The 17582-nt window shown below is 36.4% G+C and overlaps 1 protein-coding gene across 16 annotated transcripts in view; it reads right to left on the bottom strand.

Moving 5' to 3' along the window:
- LRRIQ1 (leucine rich repeats and IQ motif containing 1) overlaps positions 1-17582 on the bottom strand; it is a 214479-nt gene that overhangs the window by 181380 nt on the left and 15517 nt on the right. For all 16 annotated transcript variants that reach the window (XM_070254620.1, XM_023631410.2, XM_070254613.1 and 13 more), the window contains one exon: positions 12971-14605. In XM_070254620.1, coding sequence (XP_070110721.1) covers positions 12971-14605 — 1635 coding nt within the window. The remainder of the gene's footprint in view (positions 1-12970; positions 14606-17582) is intronic.

Genomic DNA, 17582 nt, shown 5'->3' with positions numbered 1-17582 from the left:
CATGAAAAGATGTTCATCACTGCTGATCATCAGGGAAATGCAAATCAAAACTACACTAAGATATCACCTTACACCCATTAGACTGACAAAAATAACTAAAACAAATAGCGATAAAGTTGCAGATGTTGTGGAGAAAAAGGAACCCTCATACACTGCTGGTGGGAATGAAAACTGATGCAGCCACTATGGAAAACAGTATGGAGATTCCTCAAAAAATTAAAAATAGAACTACCATACAATCCAGCTACCCCACTACTGGGTATCTACCCAAAGAGCTTGAAGTCAGCAATTCCAAAAGTCCCATGCACCCCAATATTCATTGCAGCATTATTTACAATAGCAAAGACACAGAAGCAACCTAAGAGCCCATCAACAGATGACTGGATAAAGAAGATGTGGTATATATACACAATGGAATACTACTCAGCCGTAAAACAGAACAAAATCGTCCCATTTGCAACAACATGGATGGCCCTTGAGGGAATCATGTTAAGTGAAATAAGCCAGTTAGAGAAGGACAATCTCTGTATGACTCCACTCATATGAGGAATCTAAAAATGTAGACAAAGAGAACAGATTAGCAGCTACCAGGGGAAAGGTGGGTTGGGGGGTGGGCACAAAGGGTGAAGGGGTGCACCTACAACATGACTGACAGACAATATTGTACAACTGAATTTTCACAAGATTGCAACCTATCATTAACTCAATAAAGATAAAAAAATACAAAACAAAACAAAAAGTAATGTTGTATATTCAAACACACATTTATTAACAGCTCAGTTTCATTTAAACTATCTGGTCTCTTTTGCTCCCCATATTGAAATGCAAAATAATGCAATCATCCACAACCAATTCAAGTTCAAAAGTAATATGCATAGAAGCAATAATATAATAATTTATTAGCTCATTCCCTCATTTTTCACCAAATTCACTTTCCTGGTTTTTCATATCCTTGGCATTATTTTCAGGATTGCACGACAAAAATGTTTAAGACCTGTGTTTGGCAGTATCCTATGGATATCTGTACAGTACCAGGAGCTACAACAGGTCAGGGGATGGATTTTGTGTCCAACCTACCTGCCACACTTCAACTAGAATAGCTCAGCTATCCTCCAGAAAAGAAGAAAGTTTGACTGAGAAGAGATATTATAAAACCTGTAATAAGCAGAACCACTCAATAATACTTGAACCATGCAATGCAAACAACATTCTATCACAACTCTTCTGTATTATAAAGGTATGAATCATTCCTTACTACTGAATAATATAATATACGCAGATGATATAGAATCTGTGGTATAACAAATCATGACTAGTAATTTTTTTCTGTATTTTTCAAACATTTTGAAGACCATACATTTACAACATTTCTTGTCATTGAGATAGTGTGGACTCTGCACTTCATAAAGCTTTTTTTCTTAAGGAACTTTTCGTTTTAGTGTCAGTCTTTTAAACTCAGGAAAATTCAATATCAAAGAATGTATTCAACTTTTTTATATGTATATTAAAAATTACACTTATAGTTCTACAAGAATATGTCAGATAGAAATATTTTGGGATTACTAAAAAACATTCCACTTAGTAAACTCAAGAGCTCTCATCTAAGTAAAATGTCAGAGGAATACTATGATAGTATGTTGGTTCCTTACTATAATTGAGTCCATGTACTGAAATAACTATATAAGTTAAATGACTTTATAGTGAGAATACTTTCATATTGCCACATCAAAAATCCTAAGGCCACGCTTCCCATATACTGAATAACAATTTAAAAATTATTAGCTTTGTAAGAAGAGTCTAATGTATATCATACTTAAAGCAGAAATTCAAAAAATATTGTACTGAAATTGAAAGCATTATTGCTTCAGAAAGATGGAAAAGTATAAAATTCTTAAGTGCAGTGACTCCTTTTCATATGGAACATTTCCTGTGCATTAAATTAAACTAAAAGTTTTGTATTTACATATTTATGTAAGTGAATGAGAAGACCATACGTTCATGGAGATATAAAGAAGAGATTAAGTCTACTCCTTGCATTAAGTAGCAAAAGCAATAAACGATATTTAAAAAACTTCGAGGGAGTAAAACTTTCTAGTTTCAAAATTATTTTAGGAATTTATAAATTATTCATAATCTAAAACAATTTTGAAATAAATTTCTTTTTTATAATTTTTCAGAAAGAAAAATATTCACCAATTTGTGTCAAGATAACGCTCATTTAATTTGTCCACAAAGAGATACAATAAATTCTGTAATTGGAAAACTGACTCTACTAAAAAATAAACACACCATTTAGAATCTAGCACTTAAAAACTCTACAACTCTGCAACTGCAGCTTTATAATAAGAATTACCTAAATTACTTTATAATTTATATTATTCTGCTTGATTTAATAATATACTACTTACAGTCAACTATACAAACACAATTAAGTTCTAGTTATTAGGATATGGTAATTTTTATAGTTTAATTTAATTATAGTACAGGAGTGACAACTGCTGTAGTGTCCTTGTTAATGGTAACTACTTTTGAATATGAGGCATTTCATAATATTTCCTGATCCCTTTTATTGAACATTTAAAAAATTTCCTTATTATATAGCAATTTATTCTCTACCCTACCTTAGATTTTTCCACACGAGATCAAAATAAATTTTTACATTAATCATTTATTGATACACGCATGATAATAATCACATAAATAAAACTGCTTGATGCTCCAAAAATTAAGGTCAATTTTAGAACTAGTACTCATAGGTGTTCATCACTGTATGGTTAGCCTGAAAAAGAGCAACCAGAGCACAGTGGATGTTCACTAAATGTTTCTTAAGTAAGTAAATGAAGAAACCACCCCAGCCCTATGGCAAAACTAAAATATGTCTATAGCATTAATAGTTTCTTTCCCTTATAAAGAGTAATATAAAGATATTTGAAAAATTAATACTTTCAGGATCTCTTGACTTGAAAATGAACTGTTCTACCTATAGAAACTATATTCATTATATTTTAATAAAATATCACAAATCAGTTTTCCACTTAATCATTTATATTACCCTAAATCCTTGACAGCTCATGATACATGAAATGACCTAAAATAGCTCTGTAGTTTTTGAGAGTTCACTCTTAATTATTCTTGAGTTCAACCCAAGGAGTATCAGTCATCTATAGTAAACTGTAATTACAAAAGTAACAAAAGCAACGACTCTACGTTTTGCATTTTGCAGAACATCTGTTCTGTGCCACCATCTCAAATCTATTCAACCCAGAGAAATAATATTGTTTAAAAAATCAGCTGTAGAGACTGAATCTGAGGTATGATTTGTGGTTTAAATGAAAGAAAATCTAATTTCAAGTAAGTCATGTACATTATGACTTCACTCATAAGTGGAAGATAAAGCAACAACAACAAAGAAACACATAGACACAGAGAACAAATTGGTGGTTACCAGAGGGGAAAGAGGTGGCGGAAGGGCAAAAGAGGTAAAGGGCACATGTATTACGGTGACGGATGACAACTAGACTTTTGGTGGTCAACACAATGTAGTCTACACAAATGTAGAAATATAACGATGTACACCTGAAATTTATAGAATGTTGTAACCACAAGCCCACTAGAGCCAGTTCAAACAGACCCTCTCTTCTCAACAGAACGATTAAGAATTATCTTTCATAAAATTTTCAAAATCACGTAGTCAAAGTATGTGCAGAAGAAGAAACATTGACCTGAAATGACCTCGGAACCAAAGATTCTCTTCTTCAGGGAACCAAAGGACCAGGACATGACCAGATCTTAAAAGTGAGACTCTTATCAGAAGCAAGGATTTGGTCATCCAGGAAGATCCAGTGTTAAAATCCCTTCCCTACCTCACCACAAACAGACGACAGCGTGTAAGCCTTAGAGTGCTAACTCAGAATTTCAGCGCTGCCAGAAGGCCAGGGGCTTACTTTTCCAAACAACTGCCTATTGTAGTAACCCAAGGGTGGCCAGTTTGCCTCCAGGCTATAGCCGTGACCTGTGACCTTTTACAAGAGTCTGAAAAATTTACCCTGGGGTAGCCAATACTGTACAAACTCCACGCTGTGCGCTACCTCTACTGGAACCAAAAGGTGAATATTTGTTTACTTCAGGCTGACTGGGCAAATTTCAGGCTATACTACTGGACAACCTGAATGTAAAATTAAAGGCAGTATCCCCCCTAAATCCAGTCTCTTTCCTTCCCACTACAAGAGAAGCTGTCCATGATTGTATACAAATAATTGGAGAAATTTATTCTAGCAGACCCGACTGACTAGCCTTTGGAGAATCCAGTTATGGAAATATTTACTGACAGGAGCAGCTTCATGGACCGTGGACTTTGAAAGGCTGGGTATGCAATAGAAACTCTTCTGGAAGTCCTAGAAGCAGAAGCCCTCCCTCCAGGTACCTATGCCCAGAAGGCAGAAGTCATAGCCCTCATGAGAGCCTTGCATCTTGGAGCTAAGAGAAAGGCAACCATTTATACTGATTATAAGTACGCCTTCTGTCATTGCATGCACTTGGGGCCATATGAAAGACAGAGGTCTACTAACATCAAGAAGAAAGGAGATTAAACATGCGGAAGAGATACTGGCCTTATTAGAGTCTGTTATGATGATGCAAAAAGTGGCCATAGTACATTGCCTGGGCCACCAAAAGACTTATAGTTATATAGCTAAAGGAAATAATTTGGTTGATCAGGCTGCAAAACAGGCAGCCACAACCCAAAATTCAAATCCTAAGGCCCTAGCACCCATCCCAAGTGTGGATCTGCCCCTGTTTAAGCCTCACTATTCAGAAATGGATTTAAATAGAGCAGATGAATGGGGATTTTATACAGACTCATGAGGTCCAGATGGTAATCAGTACCAAACAACTAAAGAAGGCTGGGTTTGGGACTGGCCTGGTGGCCAAGTGGTTAAGTTCATGTGCTCTGCTTTGGCAGCCTGGATTTCACGGCTTCAGATCCCAGGCATGGACCTACACACTGCTCATGAAACCATGCTGTGGTGGCATTCCACATAGAAAATAGACGCATATTGGCACAGATGCTAGCTTAGGGACAATCTTCCTCAAGCAAAAATAGGAAGATTGGCAACAGATGTTAGCTCAGGGCCAATCTTTCTTACCAAAAGCAAAAAAAGAAAAAGGATGGCTGGATTTATAATGAAGAGGGACTAGTGATTATACCCAGCACTTAATGAAAAAATCATTACTCACCTACATCAAGAAACCCATATGGAAAAGATGCAATCTATCATTAATTACAAAAGTTTTTATTGTTGGTCCACAAATGCAAAGGACTATCCAAAAGATAGCACAAAATTGCTTGATTTGAACCAGAAACAATCCCAAAACTGGGCCACCACCAATAATCAAAGGGATGAAAACCCAAGGGACAGAACCAGAAGATGATGGGCAAACAGACTTTACCATTATATCAAGAGCCATGGAAAATAACAGATATTTGCTGGTATTTGTGGATACGTTCGCACGATTGGTAGAAGGCTTTCTATGGAGGACAGAAAAGGCTTCCAAAGTAACAAAGCCCTTACTAAAAGAAATTATCCCTTGTTTTAGGCTGCCTCATTCAATTCAAAGCAACAATGAAGGAGCTTCCATAGCCAAAGTAACACAAGAGATGTCTGGAGCCCTCGGAATACAATGGAAGTTACATGCTTCATGGAGACCTCAGTCTACAGGACAGACTGACAAGATGAACCAGACCTGAAAGAAAACAATGGCCAGAATATGTCAGGAGACCTACCTAACATGGGATAAGGTCTTGCCAGTTGCCCTGCTTAGGGTGAGAGTAGCCCCTAGAAGTAGGCTTGAATTGAGCCCTTATAAAATGTTATATGGGAGATCCTTCCTTAAGACTACGTTTTATTACAATCTTGAAAATGGTCATATTGTAAAAGAATTGGATGCTATAAAATGTGTACAGTCTCTAGGTGCTTGTTTATCTGCTATGCATAAATATGCTTCTAGCCAGTTAATGTTTCCTACAGACTTTCCCCTGCACTGCATAAGCCCAAGGGATTGGGTCCTCCTCAAGACTTGGAAAAGTCAACACCCTGAGGACCAACTGCTACCTAAGTGGAGTGGACCCTATGAAGTCCTTCTGGTTACACATTCTTCAGTAAAATTTAAAGGAGTTAAACCTTGGATACACCACTCACAAGTAAAAATAGTACCCATTTCCAGTCAGGACCTCCTTCGTCCCCTTTATAATTCTCAAACAGGTAATGCCCTTCATGGAAAAGAGGAAACAGAAGGATCAATCATCCAAACACTGGGCGACCATGGAGGCCTACAGCCAGCTGTTCTACCCAAGTGTATTCCTGTGAACCTCTAACTGAGCATAAGGTACTTTTCAGAAAAAACAGGGGGCTGGCCCCATGGCTGAGTGGTTAAGTTCGCATGCTCCACTTCAGCAGCCCAGGGTTCACCAGTTTGGATCCCGGGCATGGACCTACACACTGCTCGTCAAGCTATGCTGTGGCGACATCCCACATAGAAGAACTAGCATGACTTACAACTAGGATGTACAACTATGTACTGGGGCTTTGGGGAGAAAAATAAAAGAGGAAGATTGGCCACAGATGTTAGCTCAGAGCCAATCTTCCTCAAAAGAAAAGAATTCTCATTTTGGTTTCAGTCTTTAAAAAAAAAAAAAGCAACAAAAACTGAAGAAACTCTTGGATCTCCAGGTACTAGGCTAAGTGGGTTTCAACTCCTTTTATGACACCCAACTTTGACTGACCAATACCAGTATCTCCAAACCAGGATGAGAAGAAGATGGCATCTGTTGTAGACAGCTGTCCCAAGGCTCCAGACCAGGCCTGTATTCCTAACCTTATATCTCCTCATTTAAATCCTCATAATGTTTAAACCCTACATAATTACTACAATAATTAATTTCTAGATTGCCTTACCTTTTTACCCACCACAATACCTTATTCTCCACTAACTCTATAAGATAGATGAGAACCTGATTACAAAACCCTTTTGATTAATCACAAAAATACCATTTAAGATTTTCCTAAAACTATGTTTGTTTTTCCAATCCACATCTTAATGAGCCTCTGATGGCAATGTTGTTTTACAATGGACACATTCCTTTGCTACACACAAAAATCGGTCAAATTGTTGGATATGTGGTCAACTTCCCCTTTCTAGTACATCTGGGTTACGTTGGTGGGTTTCTTCCTTATGAGATATGGATTGGAAAGCTTTAAAGCAATTTATTATGATGGAAAGATCTAGCTCCAGTGTTCATAGTACATCCAATACTCCTAATTATGATCCTGAAATGAGGCCAATAGCCCATCCTGATAATGATATAGGGGCACAGCTACTCTTTCTGTCTTACTTGGACAATACACTTATCCCAACAACTTGCAAATAAACAAAAGAAGACTGATTACTGTGAGAACTATCGGAAGTTTTACACAAATTTGGGATGGATATGTTTGGCTTACTCCTAGTCATGGATCTTTACATGCACTGGCACCTTTATGCTGGGAACAAAGAAATCATTCTCAACAAAATCTACCAAATTGTACTCAAAATATGGGATGGATATACCCCGAGTCATGTCAAAATGCTATCATACTTAAAGAAAGTGATTGGTTTGCAACAGACTGGGCGTGATCACCAAGCATTTACGGGGTGGTTCTTAATGGAACTCAGTGGTTATGTTGAACAATCCTCTAGCCTTGGCTACCACTTGGATGGCTAGGATGCTGCACCCTGGGTTTCCCTTGGATGCAAGGAAGGATTCACCCTGAGCTTGCATCTGTTGCCAATCTTCCTCTCCTGAAGGCTAGATGGGCTCATTCAGTGTTCCAATGCTATGACCACTATGACTATATTTGTTCCTTCCTTGGGGCTAGAAGATATCACATATACAAGCTCTGACTAAATTTACTCAACAAGCCCTTAATGACAGTCAAGCAGGAATAGCCTTGTTAAATACTGAAGTGCCTTTAATGAGGAAGGCTGTCCTTCAAAATAGAATGGCCTTAGATATTCTAAGAGCATCCCAAGGTGGTACATGTGCAGTTATTCAAACTGAATGCTGTGTCTTTATACTGATGAATCTTCCAATGTGTCATCCTTGTTAAAGCACATGAGAAAGGAGGTGAATGCCTTGAGCAATCCTATAGCCAGTCTTGATTTATTTGATTGGCTTCCCTCAGGTATTGGCTCCTTTTTGTGATCCAGATTACAATTCCTATTTCTATTACTCATTGGAATTCCAGTATTAGTCATAGTATTCAAACTGATTACTATTTTCTTTACTCAGTGTTGTTAAGTCTGGTATGCAAGCTAAAGTAATGATGGCTCAACAACTTGAAATGGTTTGGTCAATTTTATGACTCTGGACAAATTTCCCTTTCTGATAAAGATTATTTTTGATAAAGCTTAAGAACTAATCTTAAAACTAGTATTTTCTATAATTGTAAACAATGTAAGCATAAAGAGTCACAAAAGCACATGTACAATGTTTGTGCAACAATCTAAAATTAATTGGAAAAAACATATGAAAAACTTCCTCTGTTTATACACACACACACACACTCACTCACTCACTCACTCTAGTCTATTATTTATTCCCAATGTGGATAACTAGGCAAAGCCACATGATAAAGGCCTAGCACCAAGGGACTTGATGGACCGAGGGCAGGCAGAAAATATCCTGGTGCTAAGGGGTGTTGCACTGATCATCAATGCTTTTCAATAAAAAGGGAGAAAATGATGAATAAAGAGAAAGCAATAGGATATATTAGAATATCTGAGGAAGCCATTTGGTTTAAAATTAATTTGGCCTAACCTTGTTTTTACAAAAAGGCCTGATGTGGCCAGTTGGACATGCACTGTACACCTGTTTTAAACATTTACAGTATCCTAAAGCCAAGATAGGGATGTTGCCTTCTCTCCCACATCAACATCTCTTTATAAATAAGGTTTATAAATAAGGATTTCTTCCCAATGGGGCATGGCTATACTTACTAATAGGTCCTTTGGCGATGGTCTCGTTACACCTTCTGTTCAGGCTCATGATTCTCAATTCTCTTGTCAAGTCTATTCCCAGAGACCCAAAGATATAAATCCCTCTTGGAACCACACTCCAGAACTCATGAGTAGTTAACAATTAAAAGCTGGTCATTCTTCAAGTCCTTGTTATGCCTATGCCCCTTACCAGCAGGAAACAACTAGAGCAGTTGTTACCCCATCCTCTCAAGATTGAGGAATGAACAACAAAAGGGGGGATTTGTAACCACAAGCCCCCCAGAGCCAGTTTGAACAGACTCCATCTCATAGAAACAGAGTGATTCAAGAATTGTCTTTCAGAAAATTTGCAAAGTCACATAGCCAGAGCATGCACAGAAGAAGAAATATTGACCTGAAATGACCACAGAACCAAAGATTCTCCTCCTCATGGAACCAAAGGACCAGAACATGACCAGAACTTAAAAGTCAGACTCTTATCAGAAGCAAGGGGTCCATCATCCAGGAAGATCCAGTGTTAAAATTCCTTCCCCACCTTACCATAAATGTTTAGGACATTACCATAAATGCCTAAAGCCCACCAATCAAAACCTGTCTGGTCAGTATTTCCATGTGCCAGCCTGATCTCCCTAACCTCTTAAACTTTACCTCAAATCCTGAATCAGGGAGACAAATCTTAGGGCACATGCCCCCATCCCTTTCAGATCAATCTCGCAAAATAAAGCTACATTTCTTTTCCCAAAAACTGATGCTGTAATAATTGGATTTTTTTTAAATGCACATTGGGCCAGAGAACCCCAATTTTGTGTAGTAACAATACTATAGATCAATGTTACCTTAATAGAAAATTAATGTTAAAAAAGTCAGCCATGTACCATCACACCACCAGTTTATCGTAATTTGCCTTGTATAAGGGAAATGAGACATTCTGATCTAAAAGTTAATCAGCAACTAAAATGTTATCATTCATGCCATGTTATAAAGCCATATCAATATCCTTAAGCATAGTACACTTTTTTGTGGTTGTTATTTAAAGCAAGTTACCATTAGTAGCAAAATACAAAAAATAAAAGAAAAATGAACTGTTAAAACACTAAAACTAGGAAAAATAAAAATATCTCAGTTGTCAACAATCATTGCTCTCAGTCATATCCCTTTGGTCTATTATTACATACAGTGGGTGGTCCAGCATTTTCAACTTTACAACTTCTTTGAGAAATCAAGCAGCCCTCAAAAATCCATTGACTTTTCTCTTCAGATGCTTGAGATCCATTTTTAACAATGACTATTAAATGTATTAGAATCCCTAGACCAGATTCTTCATATATATTATTTTAAAACTCAGCGATCTATGAAATGGGTATTGCTCCTCCAGTTTATAGAAGACAAAACTGAGGCTCAGAAAGGTCAAGCACCTTGCTCACGGTGACACAGCCAGAAAATGAAAATTAGAACCCTAATCACACTCCATACAGGGATTGTTATTACTGTATCAAATTACACTCAAATAATTTTTGTTAATTTTCTTTTAATCAATACACTCTATCTAAATTGTGAAGCTAGTAATAATATGGAGATATGATTAACATTCAATGCAACTTATCCATCCTCCCCCTCATCCACCCCACAGTCAAGTAATGAAAACCATTATTTGTTTGGCAATACATAAGGAAGTATGGACATGAGACAGACCTTAATTTGTGCCCTGAAGGCTTAAGGTGAGAGATTAATATATGCAAAATGAATTCATTACTGGGTAAAATTGCAGAAGAGTAAATTTTTCTCTTCTAAAGGTCCTCTCCAGAAGGACCTTCTAAAGATGGCAGTGGGTGAGCAAGATAAGGACAAAGACATGAGGCTAAGTGATTAGAAAATCAAAGTAAGAGTGAGTCATGGTTCAGTAGCAGTGGTAAATGAAGACACTATAAGCCATCTGCCAAACAGAGTCATCTCAAGATGGTATTTTATAACACTTCAGCATTTATAGGGCACATTATATATTCATAACATATATATTTATATAATATATAATTTATATAGCATAATTTATATAATATATAATTTATATAATTTTATAATATATATAAACATGTATTATAAACATTATATATTTATAGGGCACATTCACATATATTTTTTATCTTTACACTGTGTATTTGATGCTTCAAAGAAAACTTAAATGTTTAAAATATTTGCTTTGAGTAGTGGTCAGAAGATAACAGCGTCTTTTAGAACATTGCTACTTGAATGAGCCCATGGATCAGCACAAGAGCATCACTCAGGGGCATTGCAAAAATGCAGAACACTGGGGTTGATCACCAGACCTAATGAATCAGAATTGACATTTTAACAAATCCACAGATCTGTATACACACTACAAGTTGTTAGGCCTTGCTCTAAGAAGAAAGGGTTAATTCTCAATTTATGTAAATTGACAGGAATTTCACAGAAGGAACAGAGTGGGCAGGAGAAAACACATCAAGGAGAAAGAGTTTCACATATCTTCACTTTCTCAGTGTTCTCCTCATTGGACAGAACAGAGACCCACAAGGAAAGAGAAAAGCATCAGTGTTTCTCTAACTTCAGTTTTGCTTTTGAAATAAGTATACTGCAGACCTGAAGCTGTCACTCATGCCTACCCCAAACAGGTATTAATGAGGAAAATTACTTAAAATAATTAGAAGCTTAATGTCATCAATTCAGAAAGCCAGCAGCAACATCTTAGGGAAAGTAGAAAAGGAATGATTCTAGAGATAATGTAGCCAAAGAAAAAAAGTAATAGAAGAACTAATGAGAGATTCTACATGTAGCTCTATAGATGTGATGGATATGGCAAACAGAGTGCCTAGGAAACAGAGGACAATTCAAAGTAGTTCCTGTTCCTTATGCTGCTCTTTCACACCCCAAAGATCTCTTTAAACCCCACTATCTTATTATCCTCTCACAGAATACCCTGAAAGCTTATTTATAGCAATTATCATGATCTATAACAACGTATTTATTTGTTTAATGCCTTTTTATCCACCACAGTAAGCTCCATAAGGACAAAGACTGGGTTTTGTTTCTGTTCATTTGGTCCAACAATAAATATTGAATGATCACATTGGACAGATGAATATTTGCTGAGTGAATGAATAAAATAATGCATATATATTAATATGAATGTTTCCCATCCTAGGCATCTGTCAGTCTTTATTGGATATATTTGAGATTCAGGTCCTAGCTAAATATATGTATTCTAATCATTAGTCTATTCTAGTATTGCACTATTTGAGTTGCACTATTGTACTACTACACTATTCTTTCCTGTTTTTCTACACATTTGTTAGTTTCTGTCTTAATTTTGACTGAAACTATGGTCTCCATAAACATAGAAAACTAGTAGTATTTGGTGAGAATTCTTTTAAATTTCAAGCATATATGCATCATGTTTATTTGGCACAAGGCTAAATAATCAGGTTTCAAAATAGAAATTCTAGAGTCTTCCATTGTAAGCCCTTCTTTCACAGCACCCGTCAAGTACTAGGAAAATCCATTTCATTCCAAAAGAAGCCACCAGGTGGTGTTGTGGCCCAAGGCTAAAGCAAACCCAAACCTGAATATCAAGTTAGGAGTTTCACACTAATTCAACCCTACAGTCCTGGTGCCTCCACTCTCGGAAGCTTAGTAATGGCTATAGGTCCCTTGGACACAGCCTTCAAGATATAAACTGAAGCTTTTTATAGCGCTTCACTAAGGGAGAAGACACCCTAAATAATTTTAACTGAGGAGATCTTTTAAATATATCCATGTCTCTCAAATGGGGGCAATATTTCATTAGCAACTTCAGTAAGAGACAGAATTCTTGGATACAAAATATGCCTTCTACTAAGATATTAAAAGTTACACTTGCTAATTGCTATTAAATCTGAAAAAGTATTACAAAATTTTAAAATACCTGCTGTAAAGTATTCCAAGGGCCACACCGAAGAATTTCTAGTGTATTCAAAGGGGGCATGGTGTTTGCTGGGCATTTTATAAGTCTCTTTCTCTTAACAATTTTCTTTTGTTGACTTTGCTTGAAAATTTCAAACCAAGGTTTAAATGATTTCATCCAAGCTAGCCTCTTTTCTTCAATGGAAGACAGAAGTGCTGGCTCTGGTACAGAGCAGGTCAGGATAATTTCACATTCAGTTCTATTTTCATGACCTTCTTCTGGAATTTCTTTCATTTGAGATTTCACAGAGTTTACCTCTTTAAAAATCAAGGAGTTTTTTGCATTACAGCCACCCAAGTCTTCACAAGGAGACTGTCTACCTAAAATATAATTTTGCTTGTTTATTTTGCCTTCTACTTTGATCGTGGCATCACTGACGTTAAAAATCACATCAGTATTCAGAGCATTGTCTTTTGAGTTCTCTTGAGTTTCTTTAGATTTTAAATCTCTTTCTTTTTCTTGTAGTATTACATTTTTGTGTATATCTTCAGAATTTTCTAATTTTAGTGGTAGTAGTTTTTGTTTCATTGACATCACTGAAATATTATTCTCTTTATACAATGTTCCATTCTGTTCTCTCTCCTCTTTTTCTACTTTTTGTATCTTATCGTGTTGATTATCTTTAGTTACTTTCTGCGCTTCATTGTTTTTCTCCCCAATAATTTCTTGATTATGTCCTAATATTATGATTTGGGTTTCTTGTCTCACATTCTCAGTAATAGCAGGTTTCATGAGTTCCTCTTTTTGTGTTTGTGACTTTAATTCTTGCAGCTGAAACTGTTCTGTCACATTTTCTTTTAGATCTGGGTTTTCTGATTCATTTTTTTGGTCTATATTTTCAAGTTTTCTTTCTTGCTTGACCAATTTTTGTGAACATTGTTGTTTTCCCAGGTTTTCATTTTTTTCTTCCATTTTAAATTCTGCCAAAATTGCTTGGTTTGATATAGATTCTTTTAATTGCACTTGTATTGATTGTCTGAATACAAGCTGTCTATCCACATTTTCTCTGTTACTCAATTCTTCAACCAGCCAAAGGGGATCACCTTCCAACTTCTCTGACTTTTCATTCCCTCGCTTTTTGGCTATATCATCCTTATTCTCTGTTGTCTCTTCAACAGTTAAATGTTTGGCATTACCTTCTCCCTTCTTTAATGCTCTACTTACTATTTGCTGTTTTCTTGCTTCTTCTCTTAATCTTAATTTTTCCTTATTTAGCAGTTGCTCTTTTTCTCGTCTCACAAGGTTCTTTTTATCTTCATATTCTTTTTCTCTCCTTTTCCTTTCCTCTTGCTTCTGCTTTTTTATCTCTTCCTCTATCCTTTGTTCCTCCTCTAATCTTTTTCGTTTTTCTTCTTCCATCTGTCGAATTTTTGCTTCCTTTTCTTTCCACTCTTGTGCTTTTCTTTTCTTAATTTCTATTTGTTCTTTTATGATTGGGCCATATTTTTGGTAGGCCACAAATGCTTTATATTTAGCTTGAATTTTTATAGCTGCATTATGCTGCAGTTTTAATAAATGCATTTTCTCTTTTTCTTGTAGGTCTCTAAATCTTATTCTTTCTTCTTCCATTTGTAAATGCAAGTTTCTAATAAATTCCTAAAATAAAGTAAGATAAATAGTAGTCAGCATAAACTAAATGTGAGATATTATTAAACTATCACCTAAAATATAGATTGAAAACAAACACTAAAACTGAAGTCATAATGAAGTTACTATAAAATGCACTTAGAGGAACTAAGCCAGCCCTGTTAGACTAGCAGTTAAGATCTGGTGCTCTCATCACAGCACGGCTGGGATTCCTTTCCTGGTCAGGGAACCACACCACCCGCCTGTTGGTTGTCATACTGTGGCAGCTGCATGTTGCTGTGATGCTGAAAACTATGCCATCAGTATTTCAAATACCAGCAGGGTCCCCACAGTAGACAGGTTTCAGTGGAGCTTCCAGACTAAGACAGACTAGGAAAAAGAACCTGGCCACTCATTTCCGAAAAAATTGGTCATGAAAACCCTACGAATGGCAGCAGAGCATTGTCTATATAGAACTGGAAAGTGAGAGGATGGTGTAAAAAGACGGGGCAGAGTTCTGCTCTGCTGTACACAGGGTCACTAGGAGTCAGAATCCACTCAACGGCCCTAAAAACAAAAAGGAACTAAAGTCATCTATTTTAAAGGGTATTCATTTTTTAAATATTTAGGGGCTTCAGTCAAATTATAAGTTGATACTCTAATATTATGGTTATACCAAGCCACCTAGATATAAATTGAGGAATTCCTCGAAGATAAAAAGTATATGAAACCAGAACGACACAGAGAAAAAGCAAGAGAAACCACAAGCCAAAATGCATGCAGGAGAAAAGTACTTCAAACTTTCTGAGTTGGGAGTTCTGATAAAGGAGACTCCTGGAGCTGCACAGACACTGCAGAAGCAGGGAATTATTTTGCGAGGCTTATGATACCAGGAAGGTGAGGTGGAACATATGTCTAAGTAATGTGAAGAACTAGCCTAGTCACACATCTTATCCTTTCTCAACCATTAAGAGCTAAGCACATATTGAATTAAACGAGATAATGTGGAGTTAAGTGAGAACATATCATTGTCACTAGAGTCCTAACACAAAAGTAAACATGAACCCGAGCATGAAGAGGTTAAAAAATCTTCCCGAGAGCAAAAAACTTTGAGATAAGCTTTGCTAACTGCAGCTGTGCATATTCAACATAATCAACTCTTGTTTAAAACTAACCAGGACTTTCTGTCCCTCCTTTGTAGATGAGTGAGCTGTCTCTCCCAGGAAGGCAAGGTCCAGACATCAAGATTCAGCCCCACAAGGCCAAATGCAAGCTGAAGATGAAAACTAACCACAGAAGTCCAGGCAGTCAAGGGAAAGAAGTTCAGTCTTCAGGCTAAATGCAGGCTGGTGGGAAGGCGCCAACCAGCAAGGCCACATGCTCTCCCTCCCCTACCTAAAACTGCAGATAAAAACTCCTACCTTCTTCCCCGCAGGAGGTGGACCTGAATAATAACTCCCACCTCCTCCTCTGGCTGCCTTTCCGCAGTAGTAAACCTCTTTCCTTGCCACAAGCCTGGGGTTTCAGTTTTCTTCTTTACAGACCCTACTATGCAGCAGATTAAATGATCTTGTGTTTGGGTTTGGCAATTAAGATCAAGAAAATTCAGCAAATATTTGAGGAAAACTAACACAAAGAAGGTGAGAATGAAAATACTTCAAAAAACAGAAGGAAGAACCAATTTCTGAGAAAAGAGGGCTACTCAACTAAATGAAAACTTAAAGAAAATTTTTTAAGAAAAAATGTTTAAACAAGAATACCTTTATATAAAAATGAAATGAAAGTGCTCAAATAAGAACATCTGACTCACTCAAACAAAAAATCAAAACAGAATGCTGAACAGATGACTGCCTAAAGAAAAACTTCAAAATTAGGTGCCTTCCCAAAACAATATACAAAATAACAAAGACATGAAATATATGAGACATTCAGGTATAAAGAGGATCAACACAGCATTTCCAAGATGACTACTAGGAGTTCCAGATAAAGAGATGAGAAAAACTGAAGAAAAGGGAATAACAGAAAAATGATTTAAAAATCAACAAAAGGTCATAGAATGAAGATTTGAGTTACACACACATAGAAACACTGATAACTCATACAGATGCTAGCAGTATTTCAGAACCCTAAGGAATGTAAGCTCCCTGAAGGCAGGGGCTTTTTTCTGTTTTATTCACGGCTGTATCTTCAGCACTTACAGAAGTGCCTGGCACACAACAGAAAACCAGTAAATGTGTGTGGATGAATGCCAAAAGTGAAAAATCCTAAAGCTTCAAAAGAAAATAATGAATATCAAATTTGTAAACATAGGTAGCATAGGCAAAAATAGGGAGCAATATCTTTAAATTGTTTAAACTAAATGGTAATAAACCTGGATTCTATAGCCAATGAGACTCATCATTCAGTTTTAAAAGCAAAATAAAAATATTTTCAAGTATACAAAGATTGAGAAAATTTGCCATCCAAAAACGTTTTTTGACAAGTATTTAGGTATTACTCCAGGAAATGAAAACTGAGTCCAGAAAGCAGGGGAAGACTTAACAATTCAAAGAACACTGATGATCAAAGAAACCATTAATACTTAGGACTTAATTTTTGTTCTGTCTTCTTCTTTCCATCGTTTCACTCAAAAAGTCAGCTAACAGTTTACCGTTGCTGCTTTTTAAGTAATGTGCCTTTTTCCTCTGGCTGCTCTTAAGATCTTTTTTCTCCCTTGTCTTGAATTTCAGTAGTTATAAAATTAAATTCCCAGGTGTGGTTTTCTTTGTATTGATTTTATTTGGGGATCTTTAATCATCTTTTAAAGTTTGGATTGATTTTTTAAAAACAATTTGAAACCATTTCAACTATTTTCTCTTCACCCATTGCTTCTGCTCCATTCTCTCTCTCCTTTCCTTCCAAAATTACTACTATAGACATTTTTTATCTTTTTACTATGTATCACATACTTCTTGTGCTATTTTCTGCTTTTCTCACTTTTTGTCCTCTCTGTACTTTAATTTGGATA

The sequence above is a fragment of the Equus caballus genome, chromosome 28 (assembly GCF_041296265.1).
Source record: "Equus caballus isolate H_3958 breed thoroughbred chromosome 28, TB-T2T, whole genome shotgun sequence".
Lineage (NCBI taxonomy): Eukaryota > Metazoa > Chordata > Mammalia > Perissodactyla > Equidae > Equus > Equus caballus.
Note: the sequence above shows the minus strand (reverse complement) of the source record. Positions and strands in the feature narration are given on the sequence as shown.